This window comes from Antedon bifida, chromosome 8, assembly GCF_963402885.1.
Source record: "Antedon bifida chromosome 8, ecAntBifi1.1, whole genome shotgun sequence".
Lineage (NCBI taxonomy): Eukaryota > Metazoa > Echinodermata > Crinoidea > Comatulida > Antedonidae > Antedon > Antedon bifida.
The window spans coordinates 2,603,575-2,617,563 of NC_136233.1; the positions used below are offsets into that span (position 1 = coordinate 2,603,575).

At 37.2% G+C, this 13,989-nt stretch overlaps 2 protein-coding genes across 4 annotated transcripts in view; both read right to left on the reverse strand.

The window, feature by feature from the left end:
• LOC144849637 (uncharacterized) overlaps positions 1–13,989 on the reverse strand; it is a 123,173-nt gene that overhangs the window by 29,573 nt on the left and 79,611 nt on the right. The window lies entirely within an intron of this gene.
• On the reverse strand, positions 216–13,507 carry LOC144849636 (CMP-N-acetylneuraminate-poly-alpha-2,8-sialyltransferase-like). 3 transcript variants are annotated; one of them, XM_078706615.1, is made up of 6 exons: positions 13,367–13,507; positions 10,884–11,029; positions 9,523–9,645; positions 8,776–8,865; positions 2,201–2,755; positions 216–1,439 (listed from the first exon to the last, which is right to left on the reverse strand). In XM_078706615.1, exons 2-6 carry the CDS (start codon positions 11,027–11,029, stop codon positions 1,181–1,183), a joined length of 1,173 nt encoding a protein of 390 aa, XP_078562741.1. In that variant the 5' UTR covers positions 13,367–13,507; the 3' UTR covers positions 216–1,180. The 3 variants fall into 3 exon arrangements, with proteins under 3 accessions (XP_078562741.1, XP_078562742.1, XP_078562740.1); XM_078706616.1 differs by having other exon boundaries at positions 2,223–2,755; positions 8,776–8,868; XM_078706614.1 differs by having other exon boundaries at positions 8,776–8,868.

Consider the following 13,989-nt stretch of genomic DNA (forward strand, 5'->3'; position numbering starts at 1 on the left):
ATTTTCTTTTTTTTAATGTTTTTTGGGGGCAAAATCAAACTTATTTTTCTCTATAAGTAAAGTATATTTTTTCTTCGTTAATTTATGATAAAATGTGTAGTTTTTTATTTTCTCCAGTAAGACTAAAAATAGATGGTATAGTGTCAACAACAAAGAATAGATCTAATGACATAATTATTTATATTTTTTAATTGTTTATTCTTTTATTTTGTGGAATGCAAATATAAAATAAAAAGAAATATTGTGAACTTTATTACCAAATACAGTACTTGACATTTCTTAAAGATGTATTGTCCCACAAAAACACGAAGATTTGATAAATAGACCATTTTTCCATCGAAAAAAATAAAAAAAACAATGATTTCACTTACAAAATAAAAAAAATAGAATATTTTTTACTTTAAATTACAATGTTTCAATAATTTTGTTGTTGATGCAATCTTTGGCCAAAGTTGTAACTATTATGTGACATTAAAATAGCATATTCAGCAACAAAAATTTATAAAAAAGAATATTTTTTTCAGGGGGACAATATATCTTTAACTTTATACATAAATAAAGTATATTTAAAAACTATCAACATTTTTAAGTGAATATATATTTAAAATGAAAAACAAAAATAACTGTGTTATTATAGTTTAGCTAAAAAAATTATGAAACGATTTAATAACTGAAACCAGCATAATTAATCGAGAGTGTAATTCTGGGTTTTTTTAAATGTGTCTGCCTATTATTAATATTTTTCTCGTTAATAATAGATAGCATTGATATCCGAACTAATACTGTTACAAGAATTGGTTCCCCACCCCACAAGGAGGTACGCGCACTGAATTCAACCAATCACAATGACAGATCATCCAAACTAATACGTCACAAGAATTGGTTCTCCATCCCACAAGGACGTACGCGCACTGAATTCAACCAATCACAATGACAGATCATCCAAACCAATACTGTCAAAATAATTGGTTCCCCACCCCACAAAGATGTACGCGCAATGAATTCAACCAATCATAATGACAGATCATCCAAACCAATACGGTCACATGAATTGGCTCCCCACCCCACAAGGACGTACGCGCAATAAATTTAACCAACCACAATGACAGACTATTCAAACCAATACTGTCACAAGAATTTGTTCCCCAACCCTGACGTCATAAATACTAACCCTGTCCTTTTATGTAGTAGGCCTACATTGTTTGGTAACCAATCTTATCACACCTGTCCTATTAAATTCAACTAATTTCATATACTCTTCTGGTATATTGTGTTTATTCTTAAATGACCCTTTTTCGTAATAATGAAACGGCAGAGCATGGCCAGATTCCGTCTGATTGAAGGGATAAAACCCGTACATTGAAATCTTCTTACAAGCTGAAGCGGCGACGGCGTGTAGATAAAGACCGCTCGATGGTGTCTTCGTTGTATTCCAAAATCTAATAGAAAAATAATCATAAAATGATTACAGTGGTGTAACGGCTATGAGCGCTCACTGGTGGCTAGCTAAACCACCAAGGCCCCCGGAGCTTACAAGGGCCCCTGAGCAGGATCCGGAGGAGAAATAAGGCATTCAAATATGTTGAAAAATCATAAAAACGGCCTCCTTGGATGGGGCCACTTCGTCCCTAAACCAGGGGCCTCAAGCTTCTGCATTACGCCACTGCACGTAACGCGCGCGCGTCATCATCTTAACTTAAATTGTTTTTTTCATCATTTTTTTCAAACACATCATCATTTACAGGTATAAGAAGAAATACTAAACCGTCCAGTGATACTGTAGTGAATATTCATATTGAAACGATGAAGATGAGGAAATCTGCTGTGAGAATGAGAAAAAGCCGCCAAAGGTTGATTTAGTCCTAAAGGCCAATTTACACAGACGAGCGGTAAACGGTAAGCGGAAAATCGCGTGCTTTTCACACGTGAAATCTGAGCGTGTTTCCGCTTAACATCCGCGTTTCGTGTAAACGGTCATAAGTAAGAGTAGATTCTATAGTTTTGTTTTCCGCTTAACTTTACCGTGTGGCCGCTCGTCTGTGTAAATAGGCCTTAATTTATCATTAATAAAATTCTGTATAATATTCATAATGACTGCTGAATAGACTATGTATGGGTATTATATATGACGTAATAGCTCTATTAGAATAAGCACGGACAAGAGATTAACTTGAAACAAAAATAAAGTTTTACTACTAACTTTTCCAGTAAGGGTATCATACTTTTTCTCGGGTATCCGTATATAATACCGGGTAAATATCTTCTTAATGCTATAACACTTCGAATATAATGATTGTTCGCCTCGAACGTTCCATATTTTGAAAACCACCAAATTGTACCTTTGAAACGTCTCATGTATTGTAATAATCTACTGCGACATTTAGAAGATCTCACGCATTTATTTAAGATTTTCGAGTTCTCCATATTAACACTCATAAGATTAGTTTTTCCACCAACATCTTCAAAAAATCCAGAAATGTCGGCCATATTGGATCTGAAAACCAAATCGTGTGCATCTATCTCATCTCCACACTTGCTCCCTCTTAATATTCCTCCGTTTCCAATGACAGCACATGTATCTGCTTCTGGTAACCATGGTGATCCATCTGGTCTCGCCATGCTGTGTTCCATCTGGGGGCTGAGAAAAACATGTAGTCTCTTTCTGGTGATAGTAATTTCTCCTTTTTTTGGAGACGGGTACAGATATACCTGTAAGTTGTTGAACGTTGAGATTCCACTGTAATTCAATGCACTTCTAAAAATGGATACAAAATATATATACGATTTAATGCTTGGTTCCCACTGGAACTAGGAGGTCGCAGCAAGCCTCTGAGGCCCGGGTCATTATTGTATTGGTACTAGACTGCCATGCGCCCTGGCCTTGCAACCCCACCAACTGAACTCAATGTGTGGACACGGAACTCAATGTGTCGAAATGGAACTCAATGTGTCGACATGGAACTCAATGTGTCGACACTGAACTCAATGTGTCGACACTGAGCTCAATGTGTCGACACGGAACTCAATGTGTCGACACTGAACTCAATGTGTCGACACGGAACTCAATGTGTCGACACGGAACTCAATGTGTCGACACGGAACTCAATGTGTCGACACGGAACTTGTCATTGGTCAACTCGCTTGCGTTGTGCGTAGTACGTCCGTGCGTTGAGTTTCTAGAGTGGGAACCATGCGTTAAGCGCAACGTAAGTAATTTGACGAATCAATCGATTGTCATTGGTCAACTCGCTTGCGTTGTGCCAACGTCGCTGCGTTGCGTCCTAGTGGGAACTACGCTTAACTTCGTTGATTTGAACGGATTAAGAAGCACATATTTTCCAGAAAATAATAATATAGCAAAATGTCTATTTCTATACTTGTAATTCATGTTACTGTTGATTATATAATGCAACTCCACCGTTTCATTAATTTGTTTAGTTATATTATTATGATGACATTGTTATGGTAGTCATGACAAAACGTTATCTATTGTATGTGCTGGCTTAATTACTGCGAATCGCAGTCAATAATTACAGGTAACATAACGAGACAATAACTTGTCCCATTCGATCGCGTTTCACGCTGACTAAAGAGAAGCTTTCGTTCATTGCACAGTATTGTTAAAGATGTATTGTCCCCAAAATCATGGAGGTAATTGTATACCTCCATGATTCAACCAAGCTAACTATGTTTTGCTTTAAATTACATTTTTTTCAGGTAAATAATGTTGTTTTCGATCCAATTTTTGGTTAAAATGAATAACTATTCATGTATTATGTGACATTGAAATGGCATAATAGACAGGCAGCCCAGAGACATTTGGTTAGATGAGCTAGGTACCAATATCTGACTATTTAGATAAAGACCGCTCGATGGTGTCTTCGTTGTATTCCAAAATCTAATAGAAAAATAATCATAAAATAATATACTACGTGACTTTATAGACACGTAATCAGTGGCGTAACGGCTATGAGCGCTCACTGGTGGCTAGCTAAACCACCAAGGCCCCCGGAGCTTACAAGGGCCCCTGAGCAGGACCCGGAGGAGAAATAAGGCATTAAAATATGTTGAAAAATCATAAAAACGGCCTCCTTGGATGGGGCCACTTCGTCCCTAAAACAGGGGCCTCAAGCTTCTGCATTACGCCACTGCACGTAACGCGCGCGCGTCATCATCTTAACTTAAATTGTTTTAAGTTCAATGCGAACGTCACATGGAAGTCCCCGATGAAGGTACTTTTGGTACGGTAATACATTCTAATAACTGTACTCAATTAATGTAAATTAATTATCAATTAATAATTTTAAAAAGTTATACAAAAAATATGAAGCTGTTTCTTTAAAGATATTGAGCAAAAGGTTAAATTGTATAATTTGGAATTTTAATTCATTTAAAAATGCTAAATAAAGTCAGATGTTAAAACCACAATTTCCAAAAATTCATTTTTATTTATCCACTATAAACTTTACAAAAGTGTTGTTTTAAACCACACTCCAAATAAAACAAAGAAAATAATGATAGGACATTTGCAGAAAGAAGCAAACTTTGCTCTGCTACCGGTATAACACGGTTCAAATTTCGGAACGTCTATAAATTACTACGGAAATTCGGCCTAATATTTACGAACGTACGGAAATGAAGATAAATAGGGTACTACACGCATCGGAAATACAAAACTATACGCACAATTATTATTTGGCCTAAAAATTGGCCTTAGATTATGAAAAACCCCCGGCAAAACGCAATAATTATGGACAAATCGATTATTAGCCTTGGCAATATGCCTAATATTTAAAAGGAATGAATATAGGCTATATTTCGTTTGTCGATGAATTTTTGAATTCATGTGTGAATGATTGATCCATTAGAGATAATCTGTGATGGCTCTAGTAACACTGCTATGCGTGGGTAATTTGTGAATAGCGTAGTATGCTACATACACGAGCCTAGATAGGGAAGATCTGTACTGTAGTTCATTTCGAGAGGAGGGGGAAGTCCGGTAATGTGTCATGAAAAATGTAACAAGCCAGAGATGAAATAAAATCACTAACATTTAGCTGATTGTCGTCGTTTTAGTCGTCGTCAGAAGTTTATCGACCGACATCTACTTCTCATGTGTAGTAGAGCGTTTCTTTGATTGAATAATATTGTTTGTATTATAACACAAGTTCATTTTGGATTTTCAGTAAATTACCAATGGTTTATTCAAGTCAAACTGTAACTAATCCCTCACTATTCAATCAAAATGTTATTGTTATACTACTATATTGTTGAAAAATGGATTGCGTGATATGAAAATGGATTGATAGTAAAATAAATAATAATTACTAAAGATACGTTCTTGTCTGGTTATTAGGTATTCATGCTCTGATGAAGCAGAGGATTATTTTTATAGCGTTCCATTTAAAAAAAATTATTACAAACAAATATTTTGGTTGTGAAGGTCGTTTTAACAATAAAGGCTAATATCAAAACCTTCAACAATGATAAAAAGTACGGTAGCATGATGCTGCATGAGAGTGTTTTTTCCGGCCAATTAGAGGTGCCATTTATCATGAATGTTATGTGCCCTGGCCTTGACCCCTCTAAAGTTCGACTAGAGACCCCATTTACCCCAAGTATAGCCTACCTTAGATAGTGTAGATACTACCAGCAGCAAAAAAAACCCCCACAAAACACCATGTTTAATCGAACTAACACAAAACAATTGAAAATATATCCCATCAATGACGATAAAATGACCATTACCATTCTAAAGGGAAAATAGTTTAAGAGTTTCACTTAAAACTTATATAAGCCAAATAATAAATACTTTTCAATGCATGAGGTTGTTGGAATCTACCTAAAAGCATTGGGCAAAACTTTCATTGTAAAGGTTATTTATTTAATACTACTGGGTTTGGTCAGAATTATGTTTAAATGTTAATAGTACATAATAACCACATTATGTTACAAATTATTATTATTACTCTTCTAAAAAGCATTGGGCAACAGATCGTTTTTTGACTTAAAATTGTACAGTACTACAGTAGGCCTATAAATAGTTCAGTATGTTGTACTGTCCCTAGAAAAAAGGTATTTAAAGTTATTTCTGTAAAACTACAGCGTTTAGTCAGTAAAATATGTTTTAGGTAGATTCCAACAACCTCATGCATTGAAAAGTATTTATTATTTGGCTTATATAAGTTTTAAGTGAAACTCTTAAACTATTTTCCCTTTAGAATGGTGATATATTTTCAATTGTTTTGTGTTAGTTCGATTAAAGTTAAACTTTATTCAATTAAACATGTTGTTTTGGTTTTTTTTTGCTGCTGGTGGTATTACAATATCTAAGGTAGGCTGTACTTTAGGTAAATGGGGTCTCTAGTCGAACTTTAGAGGAGTCTGCCAGGGCCAAAGCAGTGTACAGATAGTCTGTAATAGGTCATTTGGTATTACATTGTGCTAAATCATATAAAATTGGTTGCTGGTGGTATCTACAATATCTAGGCTGGGTTAGTTGGGGGAAGCGGGGTGTCTAGTCTAACTTTCGGGTGTCTGGCACTTGCGGTGCAGCAGACAATTAGTCTGTTGTTATCCATTTCGTATTGTATGAATACAACTTGTTCATTTGGCATTAATTTTGAGTGGTACCTCACTCATCTATGCTAGCCCCATTTTAGGCCCTCCCTCGTCTGTCTGGCGGGCCTATTGCAGCAGACAAAAAGTCTGTCGTTTGTGATACTGTTATAAGGATGCCAATGGGCATCCCATGGTGGTAAAATTAGGTGGTATCTCTCTCATCTAACCGGTGCCGATTTTTTAGCACCTTTCGGGGTCCCCCGGTCTAGACGCAGCAGGGGGTACCCGGCAGACTCCCATTTTCATTGACTTCAAGTGACCCCCAAAACACTTAAAATAGTCAGATATTGGTACCTAGCTCATCTAACCAAATGTCTCTGGGCTGCCGGTCTATAATACATTTTTTAATTATCTTTTACTTTTGTGAAATATAAGGGCCTGAATCACACACTATTTCGCTTATATTTTTATTTAGTTTATAGCTTCCCGGTCTACATTGTCACTCATGAGGACGATCAAAGCATATTGATCGAACCATTGAGAAACTCAACAGTTCTTTCATAATAATAATGATACGTGGTGTACCGCAGGCCTGAATAAAATCCCTGACAAGGAAATTAAATTGAATACAATGTACATTTTGTTCTTCGGGGGACAATTATATCTTTGAATAAAGTACACATGACGGGTAAATACTGGTTCAAGGTTATCTATATTCAAAAGAAGTGCACACCACGAATGCATTGAGTTTGTTACAATACCTTTGTACTTTGACCACGAGGTCGTAGGTTCGAATCCAATTCTCGTCGCTTGCTTAGGCGTGCGTGACACAAACTAAAGCGTGGTTCCCACTAGAACGTAACGCAGCGACGTATTGACGCAAAGTGCCGTATTGCGTAATCACAAGTGGTGCAAACATCGCAGGTTTGATTTCACGCAGGCGGGGACAAACACAATTATTGGAAGGGCATTTGCTTACGTTGCGTCGGTTGCGTCGCTAGTGGGAACCAAGCTCAAGGGAGGCATTCACAAATGTTAATTGGCCTCTACATTTAGATTAGTCATTAATATAATAACTTGAATACTTTTTAAGTAGTTTATATCAGCCTCTGCTTTTACGGATTTTTTCAAGAGCTTTTCCAACTTTCGTAAGTCCTTGATTGACACCAAGTGTTTCCGACAGCATAACAAAAATAAAATAAACAGTTTGATAAAAAAAAAAACAACATTTGTATAAACTACTTCAAAAATTGTAAAACATTCGGCGTATTTTCAAAATGTATTGAATAATATTGTCTAACGCGAATGTTTAAAATTTTAAAACTACAAAATGGCCTAAGTTTGATTTTATTCATCTTATTTTTCATTATGGGGTCCGGGGACAATAACAAGAACTCGTTTTTCTGAGTGTCTGTAGGCCTGTTCTTTATTTTTTCGTTCGCGCAAACTAAAGCTCGGTTCCCACTAGGACTCAAGGAATTGCATGTACGTAAAGCGTGGTTCCCACTAGTGACGCAACGCAGCGATGTATTGACGCAAAGTGCTGTATTGCGTAATCACAAGTGGGAACCGACGACGCAACAGTGCTGCAAACATCGCAGGTTTGATTTCACGCAGGCGGGGTCAAACACAATTATTGGAAGGGCATTTGCTTACGTTGCGTAGGTTGCGTTACGTTGCGTTGCTAGTGGGAATCAAGCTTAATGCTTGGTTCCCACTAGAGACGCAACATAAAGCTTGGTTCCCACTAGAACGTAACGCAAGGACGTAAACGCAACGTAAGCGTTTTAGCCAATGACAAGCGAAGTTATAGACAGTTGGCAATCACAAGCGAATAAGCCATCGCTTGTGATTGGTCAATTCACTTGCGTTGCGTTACGTCCTTGCGTTGCGTCGCTAGTGGGAACCACGCTTTAGGACGTAACGCAACGTAAGTGAATTGACCAATCACAAACGATGGATTATTCGAACTGTCGCTTGTCATTGGTTAACACGCTTGCGTTGCGTTTACGTCCTTGCGTTACGTTCTAGTGGGAACCAAGCTTATGATAGCGCAACGCAAGTAATTTCAACCCCCCCCCCCCACGTTTAGTTTTGCGTGCAAGGGGGAAGCACGCTGGAGTTCGCATATCACGCGAGAGCTGGCGTATTTGTAGTGGTCTTTGAGATACACTATAACCTTTTTGGAGCAACAGTCCATGAAATAAAGCATACCTTAATATCGATGCTGCTGTTACATTAATATGAACATGTAGATCTGCTAGAGGCTGAGCTTTAATATTGTTACTGGAGTTGAATCCACTACTGCTGGATTAAAACAATAATATAAATGTTAATGTAATATTTATAGCCTACATTATACTTTGTGAGGCGCAGGCCCTCGCCCCCTTGGACTAGGCCTACCGATCGTGAGGTCATAGGTCCGAATCAAAAGCTCGTCGCTTCCGTTCCGTATTGCGTAATCACAAGTGAGAACCGACGACGCAACAGTGCTGCAAACATAGCAGGTTTGATTTCACGCACAGGGCGTTTGCCTCAGTCCACACATGGGTAGGCCTACAAGGTAGGGTCAAAACACAATTTTGCGCTGATTACTGGCTGCAATAGGAGTTCCAGACGTGTTTGATCCAAAAGGACGTAACGCAACGCAACGTGATTTGACCAATCTCAAGCGATGGATTATTCGAACAGTCGCGTGAGATTGGTCAACTCGCTTGCGTTGCGTTACGTCCTTACGTTGCGTTCTAGTGGGAACCAAGCTTTAAGCGCGCGCCGCGTATACGCTCAATGTATTCGTTCCCACTAGGACTAATTTAACCAATCACAAGCGATGGATTACCCGAATTTTCGCTTGTGATTGGTCAACTCGCTTGCGTTGCGCTTACGTGCTTGCGTAGCGTTAGGAACCAAGGTTAAGTAATAAAGTGAAGTTATAATTTGCAGATAATGTTGAAGCCATACCTTGGCATATGCGATACCGTTGTCGGAACATGCCGATGCGGTTGTGTTTGGTTTTCACCCACAAGTGATATTACTACTTTTACTCTTCCCTGGTTTTTACTGTAACTGTTGTTGTATAATTTACTGGATAAAACAATAAATAAACATTGATTTTTTTTTTAATTTTCATAACATAAAAAAACATCAATCAAGGTAGATTTACCTGTTAGATCTACAATTTGTTCATTAAGCTTTCGTTCCCACTAGGACGCAAGCGAAACGTAAGGCTTGGTTCCCACTAGGACGTAACGCAAGGACCTAAACGCAACGCAAGCGGGTTGACCAATGACAAGTGTCAGTTCGAATAATCCATCGCGTGTGATTGGTCAACTCGCTTGCGTTGTGCTTACGTCCTTGCGTTGCCTCCTAGTGGGAACAAAGCTTAAGTGATTTGACCAATCACAAGCAATGCGTTGCGTATACGTCCTTGCGTTGCGTTCTAGTGGGAACCAAGCATTACTTTTCCACTTTTGGAAGCAACGAAAATAAGGGTGAAAAAACAACAGGCGCGACTAATTTGATCATGGAGGTATAGGATGCCATGAATCACGTCACATACAGAACGTTCGTGATTGGTCGCGTTGTTGCGCCTAAAGCTCTGTCTACACTATCAAACTAGTTTAACAAAAAAAGTGTGATTTGTGCACAAATATGGTAGTGATATACCCAAATATGGTAGCGATATGACATCATCATATCCATATGACCACATCACATTTTTTTGTAGACAGAGCTTTATAAGACGTGTCTTCGTTACGTTGCTTAGGGAAAAATAAAAAACAGCAATGCAGTTCAGTTTAGTTGTTTAGGACAACAATGTAGTTTGATCTATTGGTTGTAGGACAACAGAGGAATCGAATGCAGTTCAGTGTGGTTAGGACATAGTTAAACAGAGCAGTTTAGTTAGTTGTTTTAGAGCAAAATTAAACATAGCAATGATATGCACGTTTAGTTAGTTGTAGGACAAAATTAAACAGAGAAATGCAGTTCAGTTAGTTAGTTAATTTAGGACAAAATTAAACACAACAATGTAGTTTGATCTATTGGTTGTACGAGTGGGGAGGGGAGAGGAGGGCAAAGTGATGTATTGCGTAATCACAAGTGGGAACCGACGACGCAATAGTGCTGCAAAAATAACAGGTTTGATTTCACGCAGGCGGGGGAAAACACAATTATTAGAAGGGCATTTTGTTACGTTGAGTCGGTTGCGTTACGTTGCGTCGCTAGTGAGAACCAAACTTTAGAGGCTCATCATAAATGAAGAGGGAGAAACTACAGTATTGCTAACGGCCTGGAATGCTTATATACAGAGTATACCCTACCTGATATTAACTTCTCGTAAAGTTCCACGGCCGTAATATTGATTTAGATTTAGAGTTAAAACATTTTGTTCGTACAGAACAACAGCAATCACCCAGAATGCAATAGTGGTGAATATTCCAAGTATTGTCTTCCTCTTTCCGGGCATCTTGAATGTTAGTAAAAAAAAAATACAGTATGCAATTTAATAATAACAACTTCAACATCGTTGTATTGTAGGCCTATAACTACCCTAAGCTTAAAAACAAAATGTTGGTTATTTAAATTTTGCCAAAGTATATAAAAATAGATGGATTCTTCTTTAGTCCTAATCAATCGAATAATAATTTTAGATATTGATTGATATAAAAGTATAGTGAACTTTGTTAAGTCGACCGTTTGCTATAAATTAATATATAATTAATATAACCAACGTACGCGATAACTAGAGATGGTGTTTGTACGTTACGGATACAGATACTGAAATGTACAAAAAAACACCAGGTTTGAACATTTTTTCAAAATGTGGCGCTCAGAAAGCAGAGTGAATATCATGAATATTAATGGGAAACAAAACGTTATTTTAACAGTCCAATACCTTATCTCACCCGTCTTATGAATTACAGGGTTGATTAACAATGGTGTCACTTAAGCTTGGTTCCCACTAGAACGTAACGCAAGGACGTAAACGCAACGCAAGCGTTTTAACCAATGACAAGCGAAGTTATAGACAGTTAGCAATCTCAAGCGAATAAGCCATCGCTTGTGATTAGTCATTTCGCTTGCGTTGCGTTACGTCCTTGCGTTGCGTCGCTAGTGGGAACCACGCTTTAAGCGTGGTTCCCACTAGCGACGCAACGTAACGCAATCTACGCAACGTAAGAAAATGCCCTTCCAATCATTGTGTTTGCCCCCGCCTGCGTGAAATCAAACCTGCGATTTTTGCAGCACTATTGCGTCGTCGGTTCCCACTTGTGATTACGCAATACAGCACGTTGCGTCAATACGTCGTTGCGTTGCGTCCTAGTGGGAACCACGCTTTAGGCTGTATTGCGTAATCACAAGTGGGAACCGACGACGCAACAGTGCTGCAAAAATCACAGGTTTGATTTCACGCAGGCGGGGGCAAACACAAATATTGGAAGGGCATTTTCTTACGTTGCGTCATTTGCGTTACGTTACGTCGCTAGTGGGAACCACGCTTTAATAATAACGTTATCCAATTTTAATTCATTTGTGAATATAGTATGATAATTATATTTTACATAGACATCGATATTTTTTTATTAGCAAATATTGTCGTTGTTTTGTACGGTTTCTTCATTGTTAGGTTTTTTTTTGGTAATATTAGTAAGTATACCATAATAGTATTGCTGTTGTTTATTGATCTTATACTTTATTGTAATTGTAAAAGACACTTTATTTCAGGTTTTGGCTGCCACTTAATTGTAATATTTTTTGGAAATAAAAAATATCATGAATAATAATAATAATAATAGTGTCTATAGGCCTATTGAAAATGAATATCACTTTGTTTTAGTATGTCCATACTACAACGGAATTAGACACTCCTTTTTAAAACCATATTATTTTAATCAACCAACACATAAAAAGTTCATTTTACTAATCAATAACCTGGTAGGATTTTCCTTTTTTGCATATAATTATTTTGCTGTTAATTACTACTACTTAAGTTATGTATTATTTTCTAAGTATTGTACGTGGGCCAGTGGCCTACATACTATTGAATAAATAATGAATTAATGAATATTCTGAGATCTCCTGAAAACGATATAGTTTTAATGCCCTTGCTTAGGCCTATTTCTATCCTTTGATATTAAAACTGAGTTACACAAACACCCCAGGGGCGCGCACGGACGGCAGCGGGGGAGAATACCACCACCATACAGAACGCCGGTGTCTTGAGCGATGTGTAGGGCAGTGTCTCTGCTTTTATATGCCTAGATGATGAGAAATACATGAATAATGATTGCGTTATACCAGGAAGTAAATAGGCCATTGTATTTATCCGTGAAGTAGGCATTTTGTCTGGCACCAAACAACATTACGGATGTGCACAGTTTAGCAATGCAATCGAAGAAGGCGGCTTAACCTCCGGAATAACCCATGTAAAATGAAGAACGAACGTGCTTTGGGGCGCCTAAGATTTGTTTGAACATGAAAAGCATCATGATTGGAGAGCTTAAAATCTTCTTTTTAAATTAAATCATAAGACAGAAAAGTATCAAGTTTATTGTTTCACACAATACAATAAAACTTATTTTGATTACCTCCTGAAATGTTTGCTCACATTATCTATTAGGCCTACAGTATGAAACTGACTCCAATAACGAGAGGGATTTTATACTATGTTAATTATTTAAATATAATAAGTGCATATTGGTATAATCTATTATATGCCGTACGGTAGTGTAGCTTAATTGATTATTGTGATCACTGATTTTCATAACGCCAATAATATAATATAGAATATTGTAGAACTTACCTTTTTAACTGATCGTGTTTTTGTGCCCCCGTGTGACCCGATTCAATTTTCGAAACGTATCATAAAATCCATTGCTGTGTAGTTTCTAGACCGACCTACTCTACTGGTAGCGGAACGTCACTGCTGGTCCTTACATCATATATAATACAATTTGTGTAAATAACGGCTGACGTTGATATTATATAGGCCTGCTGGCTGGTTTGGTTTGTATGCGCATGCCCAATGTGTTATGTTTTACGTCACTTAATACCTTTTTTTTTAGTGTACATGAATAATATTATACGGTATATAATATTCTATGTTATTGTTTATGCTTTCGTGTACATAATGACAACATTAAAGATGTATTCTCCCCTGAAAAATAATTCTTAAACAATGTTTTGTTGAATATGCCATTTTAATGTCACATAATAGTTATCCACTTTTACAAAAAATGGATCGAAAAAATGTATTTCCTTAAAAAACTGTCATTTAAAGCAAAAAATAGTCAAGTTGGATGCCAGCCAACGAGTTTTTCAATTGAATTTAACAATTTATTTTGTCATTTTATAAGTGAAAACATTTATTTTTTCTGGTTTTTTTTTCTACGAAAGTGATTAACTTTATTAAAACTACAAAATAAT

Coding starts and splice junctions, on each gene's coding strand:
- LOC144849636 (XM_078706614.1), bottom strand. CDS start 11,029: ATGCCCGGAAAGAGGAAGACAATACTTGGAATATTCACCACTATTGCA. Junction 8,869..9,522: donor ACGGTATCGCATATGCCAAG/GTATGGCTTCAA, acceptor GTTTTAATCCAG/CAGTAGTGGATTCAACTCCA. Junction 1,440..2,200: donor ATGATACCCTTACTGGAAAA/GTTAGTAGTAAA, acceptor TTTTTCTATTAG/ATTTTGGAATACAACGAAGA.